General features: G+C 36.2%; 1 protein-coding gene and 1 pseudogene across 4 annotated transcripts in view; one reads left to right on the plus strand and one right to left on the minus strand.

Annotated features, from left to right (window-relative positions):
- The window catches only part of RASSF6 (Ras association domain family member 6), a 46,825-nt gene extending 43,641 nt beyond the window's left edge, over nucleotides 1–3,184 (plus strand). For all 4 annotated transcript variants that reach the window (XM_078003485.1, XM_078003483.1, XM_078003484.1 and 1 more), the window contains one exon: nucleotides 14–3,184. In XM_078003485.1, coding sequence (XP_077859611.1) covers nucleotides 14–89 — 76 coding nt within the window. In that variant the 3' untranslated portion in view covers nucleotides 90–3,184. The remainder of the gene's footprint in view (nucleotides 1–13) is intronic.
- A 14,925-nt stretch (nucleotides 3,185–18,109) lies between these two features.
- Nucleotides 18,110–18,208, minus strand: LOC114678631 (small nucleolar RNA U3; annotated as a pseudogene).
- Between the last annotated feature and the right edge of the window lie 1,890 nt (nucleotides 18,209–20,098).

A 20,098-nucleotide genomic window follows, 5' to 3' on the forward strand; every position in this document is an offset into this window, starting at 1 on the left:
TTCTCATTTTCAGATTCAATAAAGAAAAGGCTATTATACTGAAATGTCTTCAAAATAAGCTAGTAATAAAAACAGAGACAACAGTTTAGCAGTACAGGCTGCTGTTGCTAAAACACTTCAAAAAACTCAGAGATATTACTATTTGATGAATGCATACGTTCTGTACTTGCATTTATACGAATATATATGAGACTTGAATCTGTAGAAAATTGAATGTCAAAAAAGCTCATTTCTTTTTGAAGTGATGAGGTTAACTAGGGTTCACAGTTGGACAAAATGAGCTTGAGTTTAGTTTCAGTAACTGAAATAAGCTTGAATACTGCGTATTCCAAATCGCTTTTATAGTAAAACATGTAATGAACTCAAATTTAAATGGTGTCTTCAGATAACCAGTTTAAACTTCATTTAACTTGGACTCTCAAGAGAACTGAAACATAATCAATGAATTCAGAAATGACTCACAAAAAAGAAGTTGCCAGTTCTTGCAATGAAAAAGAAATACAGTGTCTTACACCATCAAGGATCTACCTAATAGTGACAGTGTTTCATAGCTTCTTGAAAACTCTGGCATTTTCATAAAATCTAGGACTATCTTAAATGGCCTGTTGACTTCTGGCTATCTGTAACATTAGAGCTGTCTGGCCTTTGGAAAGGAAAAGATTATAGACTATTTTAAGCAATCCTAATTTAAATTTTCGAACCTCCCCCTAGTCCTTTTTCTCTCTCTCTGTTCTATCAGTTCAAGACTTTTCTTAAGCTCTTTTTTAAGTGAGTTGAACTTTTTCTTTATTTATTTTTCAAAAAATATGTATGTCACATAGACATATTATATCAGCTAAAGCAAGACTTGGCCCACAAATACCCATTTGTTGCTGAATGAATACAATGGATAAAGCAAGGCTGTTGTAGCTGAAGTTAGGTAGGGAATCCCAAACTCTGCCCTCTTAGCATCTTATTCTACATGTCAACTCTCAGGGTACTTACAGATCTGCTTAACCTACTTGAAAAAAAACACTAAAAATGAAGAAATGCTGTAAGTATAGTCTCTGATTTTATTTATAAATTCTATATTAAAATTGAGTTATACACAACATTCATTCTTAAACTAATTATATTTGCATTCCTCATAGGCATTGTAGTAAATTGTCTGATCATATTACAAGTTCTAAGGAATGAGATTATATGCAATAAACCCAATTGGAAGATTAACTAACAATATTAAAATACAAAACATGTTTAAGACAAAGGCATTCCTTCTCAGTATTACCACACCTACACTGGATGAAGATGAAAGTGTGCTATGACCTTTTCAAGCCTAAGAAGTCTCTCTTACTGAATAAACCAGAGGCTTGCATCGTAATTCTTTCACCTGTCAATTAATAAGAAAATAGTCTCATCTCACTTAAATGAGGCAAATGTAATAGTTAAAATTCAACATACTTATAAAAAAATAAAGTAGTGTCATATACCTGCCATGAACATGATAAAAGATTAATCTTTAATAGACTGAAATGTATAAGAGAAGAACCAAGTCTTACACAGAAAAAAAAAGGTAGATATGAAAAGGAAAATCACAGAAGAGAAAATGCAAATGGCTGCTAAGTATGTGAAAAAAGTCATATCTTCTGTGATCAACTGTGTTAGTCTGTATCAATCAGAATACAGAAACAAGGCAGTAATTTAAACGGGGAAAGTTTAATATAAAGAATAATTAAGCTATGCTAGAAGAATATTAATAAAGATGAAAAGAGAAGGTACCCTCAGGCTGAGCGAAAGAATCCTAACAAGGAAAAGCAGGAATGAGGGTTTCAGAATTCACTGGAGAAGGTGTGGTTGCAGCCCACTGGAGAGAAGTTTGCTGGCTTGCCCAGGCCAGAGCAGGACCACAGATACCGGACAGGCAGGTACAACCAACCCTCTGGGTGTAGACCAGCTGAGGCAGGTGGTGAGATACACAGAGGGATTTGGGGCTTTGCCAAAGCGTGAGCACAAAGAAGGAGTCAGGGGTTCTGTTCAAGGCCCTGTCGGGACTAGGAGCCGGAGGGGCCTACTTTGCAGGAACCTAGCATAAATTTGTGTGTGACGAGACTGCACAAGACAAAGCTCAGGCAAGTGGCTCAGTAGCTGCCCAGTCCATCAGGGTCCTCTATATGAGTGTGCACCCAGCTGAAGAAAAGAGATGGAGAACAGCAATTGGAGCTTCGGTACAGGCTTGCACTGTGGCTCCAGGTTATACCACCACTGCCCAAAGCAAAAGCTGGAGAAGCAAGTGGAGAAATGCTGGAGAAAGCTACACCCTACAGGCAACCAGCACTGGAGAAACCACTCCAGTCAAAGTAGTGAAGGAAAAAAGCCTGCTCTCCAGGAGCCTGGCCTGCCAGCCCGGAGCCATCAGGAAAGACCCCTTCCTCTTGCAGTGTGTCTCCAGCGCCCTCTACTGACAAAGCATGCCATCATTCAAACTGCTAAGGAAACATTTAAAGGGCCTGTATCTATTTTCACGGAGCAGACAACCAACAGTGAATGTGGAGCTGAGAGATAGTAAAATAATAACTGACATGCCACCGAAGTACAAGGTAAAATAAATACACATTTTGGCCTATTAGCAAAGATAAAGAAATGATAACATTAAATACTCAATAAATCACCATGAGATGGGGACCCAAACTTCTGGTAAAAATACAAATGGATATAATTTTTCCTGAAGGCAATTTAGTAGTCCGTTTATCCTACAATCTACTTGTAAGATCCTATCATATGAAAATAACCAGAGATACAAAGACATTCTGCAAAAATATGTTTTCTATTGTTATGTATTGTGACAAAAGGAAATAAGCCTAAATGTTCAGAAAATTATTTTAAAAGATGAAAGAGGGACATAGGCCATGGACGGTGGCTCACGCCTGTAATCCCAGCACTTTGGGAGGCCAAGGCAGGAGGATCACTTGAGGTCAGGATTTTGAGACCAGCCTGGCCAACATGGTGAACCCTGCCTCTACTAAAAATACAAAAAATTAGCCGGGTGCGATGGCAGGCGCCTATAACCCCAGCTACTTGGGAGGCTGAGGCAAGAGAATCGCTTCAACCCGGGAGGCAGAGGTTGCAGTGAGCCGAGATGGCACCACTGCTCTCCAGCCTGGGCGACAGAGCAAGACTCCGTCTCAAAAAAAAAAAGAGAAATAAACATTTATTTGTATAATGTTATGTAGCCATTAAAATTATGTTTCCAAATAACTTTAATTACAGGGGTAAATTCTTATATATCTAAATAAGAATAGACACATACACATATTCCAAAATATTTATTATATACTTAAGGCATATATATTATATATGTATGTGTATATATATGTGTGTGTGAACACTAATATTTGCATATATACACACGAGAAACAAAAACATGTTAAAAGTGGCTATATATGCATTGTAGAATTATGAGTGATTCATGTTTTTCTAATTTCCCTATATGTATTAAGTGTTCTATACTTAATATTTGTTACTTTTTAAATCAGGAAGTAGAAAAGTTATTATTTAAAACTTATGAACAAAAAAGTAACAAGCACATGCAAGCACAAAGTTCTACCAAATGCAAAACAATTCAAATCAATTATTCAAATGAGTCATTAACATCACTTCTGTGGTAGTTTTATATCCATAAAGTCTGATTCTCCTCCTTTGAAGAGATGGAGCCTAATTCTCCTCACCTTGCAAATGGGCTGGACTTAGTGACTTACTTCTTTTTATTTTATTTTTAATTGACAAATAATAATTGTATGTATTTATGGGGTACAATATTATATTATGATATATGTACACACTGTGGAATTATTAAATCAAGTGAATTAACATATCCATAACATCATATACTTACATTTCTTTGTGGTGAGAACATTTAAAAATGTACTCTTTTAGCAATTAGGGACTTCTAACAAATATAGGAAAATGGAAGAGACTGTGAAACTTTGAAGTAGGTCATAAAAGTCACTATGGCTTCCTCCTTGCTCTGTCTTGGATCACTTGCTCTGGGGGAATTCAACTGCCATGTCCTGAACAGCCCTGGAAAGACCTACATGATGAAGAACTGAGACCTTCTGTCAAACGCCAGCAGGGAATTGAGGCCTCCTGTCAACAGCCATTTTAGAAGTGGATCTTCCAGCTTCAGTCAAGCCTTCAGACAACTGCAGCCCTGTCTAATAGCTTGGCCATAACTTCATGAGAGACCTTCGGTCAGAAAACCCAAGGAAACCATTCTGGATTCCTCATCCTCAGAAACTGTATGAGATAAGAAGTGTTTGTTGTATTATGCTGCTAAATTTGGGGTAATTTGTTACATAGCAATATATAACTCATACAATTTCTGGGAAAAAATAGTTTATTTTAGAATCATTTTTGCATAATGCAAGAATATAAACTTGTCACAGAATCATTTATTCTTGTTTTAGGTGGTCCAGATATTTCATTGTCAGTTACATATTAGCTCAAATTAAATTTTAGATAATATATATTATTATTAATGGTAAAGAATGTGTCACATTTATCTTTATATGCTTTTCTGTACCTAATATTGTGTCTTGTGCATAGGATGTGCTCAATAAAAATTGATTGAATATATAAGTGAATGAAAGAATAAATGAATGAGTGAAGGAATTATCTGAAACATTTTTATAAAATTTCCCATATATATGTATTACTTATTACAAGTCTGGTTCCATAGCTGAAATATTAAACATTTTATATATATGGTTTTCCCTGATATAGTGGTGTATTTTATTATCCCTTGGCTCTACTATGAAATATTCAGTTAGGTGTCATTACCATTTAATTTGGTTTAGGGCTATTTAGATTGGTTTTTGAAACTGAAGGGGAAAGAAGCCCCTTGCAATGCAATTGATGAAGTGATAAAGATAGCAAGTGTAACTATTGGGTGGAGGTATATATATGGGAAAGAATGAGAAATAAGATGTAGATACAGAGGGCAAAACCTTTCAATGACATTCATTTGTCTTCTAAATTAAAAACATCTAATACCTATTAAATTGAGCCATTTGAAATTGCCAATATTTGACTACAAAGGCAATGATTTCGTATGGTTCAAACTAATAACAACTTATTTGCTGGGCACTATGTTTAATACTCATTACATTTCCAAAAGGAAATTACTCTTTCAACCTCATGTTACAGATAAAGAAAGTAAGCCATGGAGCAGTTAGGAGATTTGCCAAGGTTTTCAGTAGAAGAAATAGGTAGGATTTAAACCTATGGCTCCAAAAGTCATACAGTTAACCACCATAATCTGTGGCTTCCTCCTAAACTATGCTTCCTGAATCTGCCATTCTAAAATGTGTCCTCGTTTTTAAGTGGAATAATAGTACCTACTTTATTGGACGATTGTGGGAGTTATAAGAACAGCACATGTAAATCCTGGCACTTTGTACATAAGAATGTGATAAATACTAGCTATGTTATAATTAAATTTCAGTATATCCCCCAACCACCATTGTAGACTTATCTTCTATTAAGTCTTACTGCCCACAGCTACCTCATTTTTGTCTTAAAGCCAGCCAAACTAAATCACTCAACCTTCCCTGAAACACTGCACACTTTAGCACCTCTCTTTCTGTTGAGACATTCCCATTTTCTAGTCCCTGGTTAGGGTCACTTCTTCCAGGACCTTTCCGGGTCTCTGTAACAATGTGTGATCTCAAGCTCCTGTGTACCACAGTTTCGGTTAGCTCTGCTCTTGTGACACCAGAATTTTGAAATTTGCCTTTTATTATAATTCTTTATGTGCTCACATCTTGTATAAATGCATTAGTGATCTGGTGTAATCATATTCATGTTTGTATTATTCCCTGTAGTATCTAGCACAGTGTATTGAATGCATTAGGTACTCAGCAAATGTTTATTGGATTTAATTCACTAATGCCTATGAACATGTTGAAGTCACTGAAGTGAGGAAAAATAATTACTTAAACTCAAGGAAAGGGTATTATAATGATAATTAATTTTTTCTGTATTTCTCTAATCAAAGTAATTCATTTATTTAAGCACTTATTTTTATCTCTTATACAAAAATATCTGGAAAAATAAAAACAAGTCCAAATGATACACATCAGTTCCTTATGTCATTTGCAGAAAGATTTCCAAGGAAAAAAAAAGTGCTGTTACAAACCATTGCTTCAAGCTCAAATTAATTGAAGTGCATTATATTGCATTGGTGCCAATATAGCCTCACATATTTGGGTAAAGATTAAAGGTGAAACCGTTACGAAGGTAACGTTATTGTGAAGTTTATTTCGTTCAGTTTGCCAATAAACATTTTCAGTATTGGCACAGACAAAAACTCCAACTTGCTTTTAGGGTTTTGTTCACTGTGGAAACTTGACAGACAATTCCCAGCTTGGTGTGGCAGCCCATCACATCTACCTGAGCCCTTTGAAAGTGGTTTGGTTTCATGTTTCTGTTTCTGCTCTTGAGAAGCAGAAAGCTTGTTGTGGAGAGAGACGGGTAATTATGGTGTGTTTTCTGAGGCTTACAATAACTAGATTTCTCTGCTGGGTAAGAAAGGACAATTTCAGTGTAGACTGGCCAGTGTTCTTGAGCAACTTTGTGAGCACCTGAAAATTTATTTTGTTGATTCTTATTTTGAATATTAGACATGTTTCATGATTTATAAAAATAAACGTAGATCTCATCAAAGATCCTACACTGACATTTTCTGGGATCATTTAACCTCCCCATAGACCCTAGTACTTTTTGATCTGTTTGGACCCTTAGGAAAAGCAAACAAACAAATAAGTACATTTGTGAGAAAAAAAAAAAGAGAGAGAGAGAGAGAGAGAGAGAAAGAAAGTAAAAACCTAAATAGATATGACTGCAAAATAGAAAAATCTCTAAGACTTAGCTGGGAAGGGCAGAGCAAGAAGTCCAAATAGAAGGCTCCACCAATGATTCTTCTCCACCAATCAAACAGGAACACCAAATTTAACAGTGATTTACACACACACACACACACACACACACAGAGAGAGAGAGAGAGAGAGAGAAAAAGAAAAGAAAAACAAAAAAAGAAAAAACCTTCGTAACAACCAAAAATCAGACGAGCAATCAAAATGCCTGGTTTTAATTTCATATCACTGAAAGAGGCATTAAGAGTGTAGGAAAGACAGTCTTGAATTGCAGAAACCACCCATCCTCCATCCCCCAGCAGCCGCGTGGTGTGGAGAATCTGTGCACTTCGGGGAAGGAGAGCGCAAGCATTATGAGATTTTACATTTAACTCAGTGCTGCCTTGTCACAGTAGAAAGCAGAACCAGACTGAATTCATCCAATTCCATCCATGGCGGGAGCATTTAGACAAGCCCTAGCCACAGGGAAATTGCCTGTCTCGGTCATTGGAATTTGAATTGCAGCAAGCCTCATAACTGTGGGCTAAAGTTTTCTGGGACGCTAAATGAACATGAAATGCAGTCTAGACCACAAGGATTGCAACTTCTAGGCAAGCCCTAGTGCTGTGCTGGGGTCAGAGGCAGTGGATTTAAGCAGCACACAACCTTGCGAGACACCAGCCAGGGTGGCTAAAGGAGTGCTTGCACACTCTTCTCTCAACCATAGGCAGCACAGCTTGCAACAACTAAAGTGACTCCTTCCTTGTGCTTGAGGAGGGGAGAGGGAAGAATCAAGAGAATTTTGACTTGCATCTTGGATACTAGCTCACCCACAGTAGTATAGAGCACCAGGCAGGGTCATGAGACCCCCATTCCAGGCCCTAAACCCTGATGACATTTCTAGACACACCCTGGGCCAGAAGTGAATCCACTGCCTAGAAGGGAAGGACCCAGTCATGGCAGGATTCATCACCTGCTAACTAAAGGGTCCCTGGGCCCTGAATAACCAGCAATGATACTCAAGTAGTATGCCGTGGGTTTAGTTGAGACTCTGAAATGTGCTGGCTTCAGGTGAGACTCAGCACGTTCCCAGCTATGGTGGCTATGGTGAGAGACTCCTTCTGCATGAGAAAAGCAGAGAGAATAGTAAAGTGGACTCTGTTTTGTACTAGTTTGGCCACTGTGGAGTAGAACATCAAGCAGGCTCGTGGGGTTCCCAGTTTTAGGCCTCAACACTTGGCAACATTTCTGGACTGGTCCTGGGCCAGACGGGAGCCCACTGCCCTGAATGGCTACCACAACCTGATATAAGAGGCCTTGAGCCTTAAATGAACATCAGTGGCAGGCTGGCATTAGTCCCTGTAGGCCTGTGGTGATGGTGACCACAGAGAGATACTCCTTTGCCTGTGGACAGGGGAAGGAGGAGAGGCATGGACACTGTCTCATTATTTGAATGCCAGCTTAGCTAGCTACAGAATGAAAAGCATCAGGTAGATTTCTAAGGTTTTTGACCCCAGGCGTTGGCTCCTGGACAGCATCTCTGGACTCACCCGGGACCTGGGGCAGCATGCCACCATGAAGGGAAGGACACAAGCCTGACTGGCTTCACCATCTGCTGATCATACAGCCCTAGGGCATTGAGTGAACATAAGCAGCAGCCAGGTGGTAACTATCACGGGCTTTGGGTGAGACGCAGTGCTCTGTTGGCTTCAGGTCTGATGTAGTGCAATCAAGTAGTGGTGGCCACAGGGGTGCTTGTGTCATTCTGCCCCAAGCTCCAGGCAGCTCAGCACAGAGAGAGAGAGACTATGTTTATTTAGGGCAAAGTAAGGGAAGAGAACAAGAGCCTCTATGCCTGGTAATCCAAAGAATTCTGGATTTATTCCAAGACCACCAAAACAATACTTCTATAGGTCAGCAAGAACCACAATATTGCCAGAGTTAGGGTATCCCCTAATGCAGATTGGCTTAAATCACAACACTCAAGTCCCTTTGAATATCTGGCAAGCCTTCTCAAGAAGGATAGGTACAAAGAAGCCCAGACTTTAAAGACTACAATAAATATCCAACTCTTCAATGTCCAGACACTGACAAACACACACAAGCATCAAGCTTAGTCAGGAAAACATAGGGAAAACATGACCTCCCCAAATGAACTAAATAAGGGACCAGGGACAAATCGTGGAGAAACAGAGATATGTGACCTTTCAGACAGAGAATGCAAAATAGTTGTTTTGAAGAAACTCAAAGAAATTCAAGATAACACAGAGAAGCAATTCAGAATTTTATCAGATAAATCTAACAAAGAGATTGAAATAATTAAAAACAATCCAACAGAAATTCTGGAGATAAAAAATGCAACTGACATACTGCAGAATGCATTAGAGTGTCTTAATAGCAGAATTGATAAAGCAGAAGAAAAAAATGAAACACAGCTACAAGATCTAGAAAAATAAGCACAAAAGGGAAAATCTAAGAGTTGTTGTCCTTAAAGAGGATGAAGAGAACGAGGTGGGATCGAAAGTTTATTCAACAGGGTAATAACAGAGAAATTCCCAAACCTAGAGAAAGATATCAATATCCATGTACAAGAAGGTTATAGAACACCAGGCAGATTTAACCCAAAGAAGACTACCTCAAAAGATTTAATAATCAAACTCCCAAAGGTCAAGGATAAAGAAAGGATTCTAAAAGCAGCAAGATAAAAGAAACAAATAACATACAATGAAGCTCTATCCAGCAGCAGATTTTTCAGTGGAAACCCTACAGGCCAGGAGTAAGTGGCATTACATATTTAAAGTGCTGAAGGAAAATACTGTTACCTTAGAATAGTATATCTAGTAATAACATCCTTCAAATATGAAGAAAAAATAAACACTTTCCCAGACAGACAAAAGCTGAGGGATTTTATTAGTGTCACATCTCTCCTACAAGAAATGCTAAAGGGAGTTCTTCAACCAGAAAACAAAGAATACTAATCAACATTAAAAATCTTCTGAAGGTACAAAACTCACTGGTGATAGTAAGTACACAGAAAAAGATAGAATATTATAACACTATAATTGTGTTATGTAAACTCTTAAGAGATTAAAAGATGAACCAATCAAAAATAACAACTACAATAAATTTTCAAGACATAGTGCAATGAGACATAAAGAAAAACAACAAAAGGTTTAAAAGCGAGGGAATACATTTAAAATATAGGGATTTTATTAGTTTTCTTTTTGTTTATGCAATCAGTATTAAGTTGTCATAAGTTTAAAATAATAGGTTAAAAGATAATGTTTGCAAGCAACATAGAATCTCAAATCAAAAAACAAACAATGGATACATGAAGAATCAAAAAGCAAGAAATTTAATCATACTACCAGAGAAAATCATCTTCACTAAAGAAAGATAGGATGCAGGATGGAAGGAAAGGAGGAAGAGAACACCACAAAAGGACCGGAAAACAAACAACAAAATGACAAGAGTAAGTCCTTACTTATCAAAAAAAGAAAAAAACATTGAATACAGATGGACTGAACTCTCCAATCAAAAGACATAGTGTGGCTGAATGAGAAAAAAAAAAAAAAAGAAAAACAAGATGCAGTGATCTGTTCCCTACAAAAAAACACATTTCACCTATAAAGGCACATTTACATTCAAAATAAAGGGATGGAAATATGTTCCATGCCAATGAAAAGCATAAAAGAGCTGACATAGCTATACTTACAGCAGAAAAAAAACTTATTTTGAGAAAAATACTATAAGAAGAGAAAAAGAAGTTCACTATGTATAATCAAGGGGTTAATTCTGCAAGAGAATATAAGAGAATATAATGATTGTAAACAGATATGCAACCAACACTGGAGCACCTAGACATATAAAGCAAATATTATCAGACCTAAAGAGAGAGATAGGCCACAATACAATAACAGCTGGAAATTTCAACACCCCACTTTCAGCATTAGACGGATTACCCCGACAAAATCAACAAAGAAACATCAGACTTAATGTACAATACAGACCAAATGTACCTAAAAGAGATTTACAAAAAAAATTCATCCAACAGCTACAGAATACACATTCTGCTCAGCACATAAATCATTCTCAAGACAGACCATGTGTTAGGTCACAAAACAAGTAGGAAAATATGCAAAAAAAAAAAAAAAAAGAAATAATATCAAGCAACTTCTCTAATAATAGAATAAAACTAGAAATCAATAACAAGAGTAATTTTAAAAACTGTACAAGCACATGGAAATTAAACAACATATTCCTGAATGACCAGTGGGTCAATGAAGAAATTAAGAAGGAAGCTGAAAATTTTCTTGAAACGAATGATAATGGAAACACAACACACCAAAACCTATGGGATACAGTGAAAGCAGGACTAAGAGTGATAATTATAGATATAAGCACCTACATCAAAAAAAGAAAAAGAAACTTCCAAAAAATAACCTAACAATGCATCTTAAAGAACTAAAAAACAGGAGCAACCAATCCCAAAATTAGGAAAGAAAAGAAATAATAAAAATTAGAGGAGAAATAAATAAAATTAAAACTAAGAAAACAAAACAAAAGACAAATTAAATAAAGTTTGTGTTTTTGAAAGATAGATAAAATTGACAAACCTTTACCCAGACTAACTAATAAAAAAAGAGAGATGACCAAAATAAATAAAATCAGAGATGAAAAAGGAGACATTAAAACCAATACCACAGAAATTCAAAGGGTCATAGATGGCTACTCTGAGCAACTATATGCTAGTAAATTGGAAAATCTAGAAGGAATGGATAAGTTCCCAGACATATACAACCTACCAAGGTTGAACCATGAAGAAATACAAAACCTGAGCAAAACAATAGCAAGTAATAAGACCGAAGCTGTAATAAAAGTCTTGCAGCAAAGAAAAGCATGGGACCCAATGATTTCGCTGCCAAATCTCCCAAACATTTAAAGAACTAATACCAATCCTACTCAAACTATTCTGAAAAATAAAGGTGAGGATACTTTGAAACTCATTCTATAGGGCCATTATTACTCTGATACCAAAACCAGACAAGACATATTAAAAAAAAAAAAAAAAAAAAAAAACACTACAGGCCAATATCCCTGATGAATATTGATGTAAAAATCCTCTACAAAGTACTAGCAAATGAAATTCATCAACACATTAAAGAGATCACTTATCATGACCAAGCAGGATTTATTACAGAGATGCAATGATGATTCAACATATGCAAATCAATCAATGTGATACTTCGTATCAACAGAATGAAGAACGAAAACCAAAGATCTTTTCAATTGATATTGAAAGAGTATTTGATAAAATTCAACATCCCTTCATGATAAAAACTCTCCAAAAACTGAATGTAGAAGGAAGTTACCTCAACATAATAAACGCCATGTATGACAGATCCACAGCTAGGATCATACTGAATGGAGAAAAACTTAAAGCCTTTCCACTAAGATGTGGAACAAAACAAGGATGCTCATTTTACCACTGTTATTCAACATAGTACTGGAAGTCCTAGCTAGAGCAATCAGACAAGAGAAAGAAATAAAGGACATCCAATTTGGAAAGGAAGAAGTCAAATTATCCATCTTTCAGATGATATGATCTTATATTTGGAAAAACCTAAAGATTCCACAAAAAAACTATCAGAACTGATAAACAAATTCAGTAAAGTTGCAAACTACAAATCAACATACAAAAGTCAGTAACATTTCTATATGTCGATGGTGAACAATTTGAAAAATAAATCAAGAAAATGATTTCATTTATAATAACTACAAATAAAATAAAATACCTAGGTATTAACAAAATAAGTGAAAGTTCTCTGCAATGAAATCCCTAATATACTGATGCAATAAATTGAAAAGCACACCAAAAAATGGAACAATATTCCATGTTCATAAATTGGAAGAATCAGTATTGTTAAAATGTCCATACTACCCAAAGCAATCTACAGATTCAATACAATCCTTATCAAAATACAAAAAACATTTTTCACAAAAATAGAAAAAAGAATCTAAAATGTATATGGCACCATAAAAGACCCAGAATAGCCAAAACTATCATAACCAAAAAGAAGAAAACTGCAGGAATCACAATTACCTGACTTCAAATTATTCTACAGAGGTATAGTAACCAGAATGGCATAGTACTGGCATAAAAACAGACATATAAATCAGTGGAACAGAATAGAGAATGCAGAAAGAAATCCACACATCTACAGTGATCTCATTTTTGACAAAGGTGCCAAGAACATCAATTGGGGATAGGGCAGTCTCTTTAATAAATGATGCTGGGAAAACTAGACATTCAAATGCAAAAAATGAAACTAGATTCCTAACTCTCACCATATACAAACATCAAGTCAAAATGGATTAAGACATAAATCTAAGACCTCAAACTATGAAACTACTACAAAGAAACTGAGGAAGCTCTCTAGGACATTGAACTAGATAAAGATTTTTTGAGTAATACCCCATAAGCATAGGTGATGAGAGCAAAAGTGGATAAATGGAATGACATCAAGTTACTTCTGCACAGCAAAGGAAACAATCAACAAAGTGAAGAGACAAACCACAGAATGGAAGAAAATATTTGAAAACTACCTATCTGACAAGAGATTAACAACAAGAATATATAAGGAGCTCAAACAACTATCATAATCCAATTCAAAATGGTCAAAGGATCTGAACACATATTTCTCAAAAGAAAACCTACAAATGGCAAAGAGGTATATGACAAAGTACTCAACATCACTGATCATCAGAGAAATGCAAATCAAAGCTATAATGAAATACCATCTCATCCATATAACATGGCTTTTATCCAAAAGACAGGCAGTAACAAATGCTGGTGGAGGATGTGGAGAAAAGGGAAACTTTGTACACAGTTGATGGGAATGTACATTAGTACAACCACTATGGAGAACATTTGGAAGTTCTTCAAAAAACTAACCACAGAGCTACCATCCAATCCACCAATCCCACTCCTAAAAGAAAGGAAATCTACCATCAGAGTGAACAGGCAACCTACAGAATGGGAGAAAATTTTTGCAATCTACTCATCTGACAAAGGACTAATATCCAGAACGTACGAAGAACTCAATCAAGTTTACAAGAAAAAAACAAACAACCCCATCAAAAAGTGGGCAAAGGATATGAACAGACACTTCTCAAAAGAAGACATTCATACAGCCAACAGACACATGAAAAAATGCTCATCATCATCACTGGTCATCAGAGAAATGCAAATCAAAACCACAATGAGATAGCATCTCACACCAGTTAGAATGGCAATCATTAAAAAATAAAGAAACAACAGGTGCTGGAGAGGATGTGAAGAAATAGGAACACTTTTACACTGTTGGTGGGACTGTAAACTAGTTCAACCATTGTGGAAAACAGTGTGACGATTCCTCAAGGATCTAGAACTAGAAATACCATTTGACCCAGCCATTCCATTACTGGGGATATACCCAAAGGATTATAAGTCATGCTGCTATAAAGACACATGCACACATATGTTTATTGTGGCACTATTCACAATAGCAAAGACTTGGAATCAACCCAAACGTCCATCAGCGACAGACTGGATGAAGAAAATGTGGCACCTATACACCATGGAATACTATGCAGCCATAAAAAGGGATGAGTTCGTGTCCTTTTTTGGACATGATGCATGCAGCTGGAAACCATCATTCTCAGCAAACTATTGCAAGAGCAGAAAACCAAATACCACATGTTCTCACTCACAGGTGGGAACTGAACAACGAGATCACTTGGACACAGGAAGGGGAACATCACACAACGGGTCCTATTGTGGGGAGGGGGTAGCAGGAAGGGATAGCATTAGGAGATATACCTGAGTTAATGGGTGCAGCACACCAACATGGCACATGTATACATATGTAACAAATCTGCACGTTGTGCACATGTGCCCTAGAACTTAAAGTATAATAAAAAGAAAAAAGAAAGGAAATCATTATATTGAAGAGATATCTGCACTCTTATGTTTATTGCAGCACTTTTCGCAATAGCCAAGATTTGGAATTAACCTAAAAGGCCAAAACCAGATGAATGGATAAAGAAAATGTGGTATGGAGTTCAGTGATTAAAAAAAAGAATGAGATCCAGTCATTTGCAACAACATGGATGGAACTGAAGATTATTTTGTTAAGTGAAGTAAGACAAGCGTAGAAAGACAAACATCGCATGTTCTCAGTTATTTGTGGGAGCTAAAATTAAAACAATTGACCTCATGGAAACAGAGATTATAAAGCTGTTACCAAAGACTAGGAAGGGTAGTGGAAGAAATGGGGGACAAGTTGTGATGGTTAATGGATACAAAAATTGAGTTAGAAAGAATGAATAAGACCTTGTTTTGCTAGCACAACAGCGTGACTATAGTAAAAAATGATTTAATTATATATTTAAAAATAATGAAATGAATATAATTTGATTGTTTGAAGCACAAAAGATAATACTTGAGGTGATGGATACTTCCCAACCCTTGGCAAAAAGACTTACTATCACAGCTTGAGATGGGTTCTAATGTACTCTTTGATCAAGGTCTCAGGCGTTCCCATAGTGCTAGTCCTTTAGCTTAAAGGCTTAATGAACTGGAATTCCTCTTCTACTTTCAGGACTTCAATTATAAAAAATATAGATTTGCTTTCCTCCTCCCAAAAATGTGAGATTGAGCCAGGCACAGTGGCTTGCACCTGTAATTGCAGCACTTTGGGAGGCCACGGCCAGCAGATCACCTGAGGTCAGGAGTTCAAGACCAGCCTGGCCAACTTGGTGAAACCCCGTCTCTGCTAAAAATACAAAAAATTAGCTGGGTGTGGTGGCACGGCCTGTAGTCCCAGCTACTCAGGAGGCTGAGGCATGAGAATTGTTTGAACCTGGGAGGTGTGGGTCACAATAAGCCGAGATCGTGCCACTGCACTCCAGCCTGGACGACAGAGCAAGACTCCGTCTCAAAAAAAAAAAAAAAAAAAAAGATGAGACTGTTTTGCTAAAGGGTAAAAAAGACCATCAATATCAGCATCTCACTGAATTTTAAACTATTCTAGGCTATTCCCACGTGTCACTACATAGTTAGATATAAGAACTCAAGAAGAACAAAACTGCTAGCATGAATCAAAGCATCTCTAAGCCTCTATGTATATATTGATATAGTCTTCTATATTAAGCTCAGAAGTTTTCTCCAGTTTTTACTTGTATTTCTTCAAATAAAAATCATTTGTGAAAGCCTAGACAGACAGACAAAAGTAAGATTTTCATTAGCTAAAGTTTGGATGAGACTCATAGAATGCCACTGTTAAGGTATGTATACACACACACACACACACACACACACACACACACACACCCATCATGGGGAGTAGCTGACTTGCACTCCTATGAGCCCCAGGATCCTGTGAAAAATTGCTAGAAATCTGTTATTTTAATCCTTCGTCCCACTTTCAAACAGTACCACACTAAATTATTCAGACAGATTATAACCTATTTAAGCTTGATTTTTTTAAATACCTCTGGAGTTTAAGGTATCCTTGCTTCTTTGGAAATACATGACTTTTAAAATCAATCATCTTGGGAAATTTCCCCATAAGCTTAACCCACGATATTTATATTTAATCTTGCCTGTTTTATCTGAACCTAACAATAGCAATGAAAGTCGTCTTTCTCTATATTTGTCCTTCCTGACTTCATTTATTCCACAGTTCCTTGATAAGTCTCTAATTGTTATAACAAATGCTGTAGAAAAAAATACTTGTGGCTAAGGTAAGGTAGGAGGAAGGCCTCTTAGAAGAGTACATTAATAAATGAGGAATTCCCTGCATTAAATATAAACAGGAATAATCACTTCCCAGTCAGAAATAAGGCCCTTGCCAGTTATGTAAAACATTGACTCATATGATGGAATGTAGAGAACAGAGAAAAGAAAGGACAGATCTTCCTTATGCTGAGTCCAAATTTTCCACTATTCGATTTCCTAGAATTCTGGGCCATTTGGGAGACTGCTAACATGTCAGCCATCCTAAGACTTTGTAATAAACATTAGCAGTCTAGCCCTTCGTGTCCCTGGTAACATAATTTTCAGTCCCTTTTCCATTCTGAATGCTCTCTGGACATAACAATTTTCCAACATACTCTTAAAATATATAGTCTCTCATCTCTTCTGAAATCTCAAGGCAATAATGGCAAAAAGATACAAAAAGAGAATAAAGCCTGGACAGTGCTTTTAAAAAAGCACCATCAGTGTAAGAGATGTTGATGGACTTCTAGGGGGAAAAACGGAGAAAGCAATTTGAGATGATATTGAGCAATATATCAAAGTGAAGAAATAGGAACTCAGAATAGTAACATAAAAAGATATATCAGCAGTAAAAGACCAGAAAGGCATTGATTTCTGAGCTGCTTTGAGTCTTGTCTAGTGCCTAGCACTTTTCAAACTTCCCATAGATTCCTGAAGCCACCAATATCCTTTCAATATATTCATATTTACTTAGGTTAGCCAGAATTTAATTCCATTATTTATAATTAAAGAACCCCAACTGACATACCAGCAAAAAATACCGTGCAAATAGATGAACAAAATAATCAGTATAGTGGTCCAATTATATGGACAAAATAATATTTTAAAATGCAAGGAACCAAAAAGTTTATCTCCCAGTTGCCTATTTTGAAAAAAACACATGTGTAGATACATAACTTAAGAATGTAGCCTAGCAAAACTTAAAAGAATCCAAGAATACAACACAGGATAATAGAAATAGTCAAATTTACTAAGGATTACACTGAAAATAAACGCTATGTAAATGGTCACTAATCTGACCTAAAAATAACAGGATCCAAACTGAAAGATAAATCAGAAAACATTTTGAAATACAGCCTTAAGAAGACAGAATATTCTATTACAGAAATTACATAATTAAGAACTTGAACTATGTTAGTGGTATAATGAAAAAAAGTGCTTTGTGCTTTATTTGTCAACATGGAAAAAGAAAGGCAAGTAAAAACTCAAAAAAAAAAGAAGGATATACTAGAAAATCATGTTCAAATTGCAAAAGTAAACGCATATGGCATGGTTTCCGCAGTCAGTAGCAGGTAGAGACTTTATTTAAACTTGACATCTGTGATGTTGTCTTATGAGAGATGCAGGACCAGTCATTGACCCATAGGTTAATCCATTTATAGACTCTGTAAATAATATTCCAAGTAAACACCCTCTTCAGTCTACTATCAAATGGTGTCTACTTTTTAGCAGCCAGCCATTAATAACAAACTATAGAAATGATCCCTGAAAGTATAGTCTTAGGAGCCACCTATTAATAAAGCACATAGATATTATATTTACAAAGCAAAATGTATAAATTTAAATAATGTGAAAGTAATGGTATAGCTAGAAAAAGAAAAGATAGAAAATACTGCAAATAAACCAAAGGAAGTTTTGACATGTTAATTATGTTTTGGACAATAAATTAGATGCTGACTACAGTTGAAAGACCGAGAAATAGAATACAACCAATAAAACAATTAACAATATTTTAACTAAAAAATACTGACAGAGAGTCTGTGAATAGTGTGGCTGAACTTAGCATAAGTTCATTGTGTTTCTTATGTGATGGTTGTATTTTAAGAAACTATAAAGTGATGATGGTAATCACAAAAGAACTAAAAGGGAAAACCTGAAATTGGTTGTCTCTGGGAAATGGGGGATATGTTCTACTAGTCTGTTTGAACTTTTGCCATGTTCATGTATTACTCGCATAATTTTCAAAAGTTGCATAATGTATCAACAGAAACCGAGCATAGTACCCCAGAATGATCTGGCTGGTATAGGTCAGGATTATCACTTTGCTTAATCTGATTCTTTAATTTTTCCCTTCAGAACTGAGTCCCAAGATTGCAGTAGCTTTGATAGTAGACCCATCAAATGTGAGAACTCATTGTTAAGTATGGACTTAACTTAAACCAACAGGTCTTCTCACATGTGCTCTTGTTAAGCCACATCTAAAAGCAAAACTGTTTATTCTTACTATATTTCATGTTATTTTCAAATCATCATTTCAATCTGTCCAAATTTCTGCTAAATCATAACTTTGTCTTATACTCACATTCTGTTGGCTAATAAATATCTAATAAACAAGGAATGATAGTTATCCTTGACCTAAAAGAATTTCTGGGAGTAGAATTTTCTCCTTGATCCAGCTGATGGCTACGGTTCTCATTGTTTCAAGAAATGTGAGATGTTTGCCTCTTCTTTGAATGGTTCAAATTCACCCTAGCGTATTGGTATATAAAGTGAATAAGCTATGCACATGAGGCTTATTATACCCTGTGTAGGTGAAATAGGCTGAGCTTCTCATTTTTCTCATTCTTTACATTTTCTTCTTACTCTTGTAAACATGCCAATATTGACATTGGTTCTTTTTTTCCTCCTTGAAATTCTCCTTCATTTTTAGCTTACTTCTTAAAATATATTTTCTCTCTTGTCTAAAAACGCTTTCTCCTCCCCAAATCCATAGTAGAAAGGCAATATTTAAGCCTGCCCACTTTCTCTTTTAACAGAAAAAAACAGGTTTGCATAATTGACTGTTAGTGTCTCAGAAAAGAGAACAAAGGAAATGCTTTGTAGGCCTCTGGAGCAGTTAGTCTTTTAGAGGCCTTGGAACATCTACAGACTGCCAGAAGCTGAACCTTCTCACTTGGGGGATCTTGGCTCCATGGAGACTCCTGGGAAGCTACTAGGTATTTTTCCTGTATACCATCGTCCAACCTAGACTTCTTCGACAAACATAAAAGCCAGAGACTTACACAGATTTTCATAAGATTCTGAAATATTTTGATATCTATTCCCACCGTTTTTGCTAAACTTCTTCCTTTTTTTTATTATATTTTAAGCTCTGGATTACATGTGCAGAATGTGCAGTTTTGTTTTATAGGTATACACGTGCCACGGAGGTTTGCTGCACCCGTCAACTCGTCACCTACATTAGGTATTTCTCCTAATGCTATCCCTCCCCCAGCCCCTCACCTCCTGACAGGCCCCAGTGTGTGATGTTCCCCTCCCTGCGTCCATGTGTTCTCATTGTTAACTCCCACTTATGAGTGAGAAAATGCGGTGTTTGGTTTTCTGATCTTGTGATAGTTTGCTGAGAATGATGTAAGACTTTTCATATACTATAAGGTTTTTTTTTAATATT

Source organism: Macaca mulatta, chromosome 5 (assembly GCF_049350105.2).
Source record: "Macaca mulatta isolate MMU2019108-1 chromosome 5, T2T-MMU8v2.0, whole genome shotgun sequence".
NCBI lineage: Eukaryota > Metazoa > Chordata > Mammalia > Primates > Cercopithecidae > Macaca > Macaca mulatta.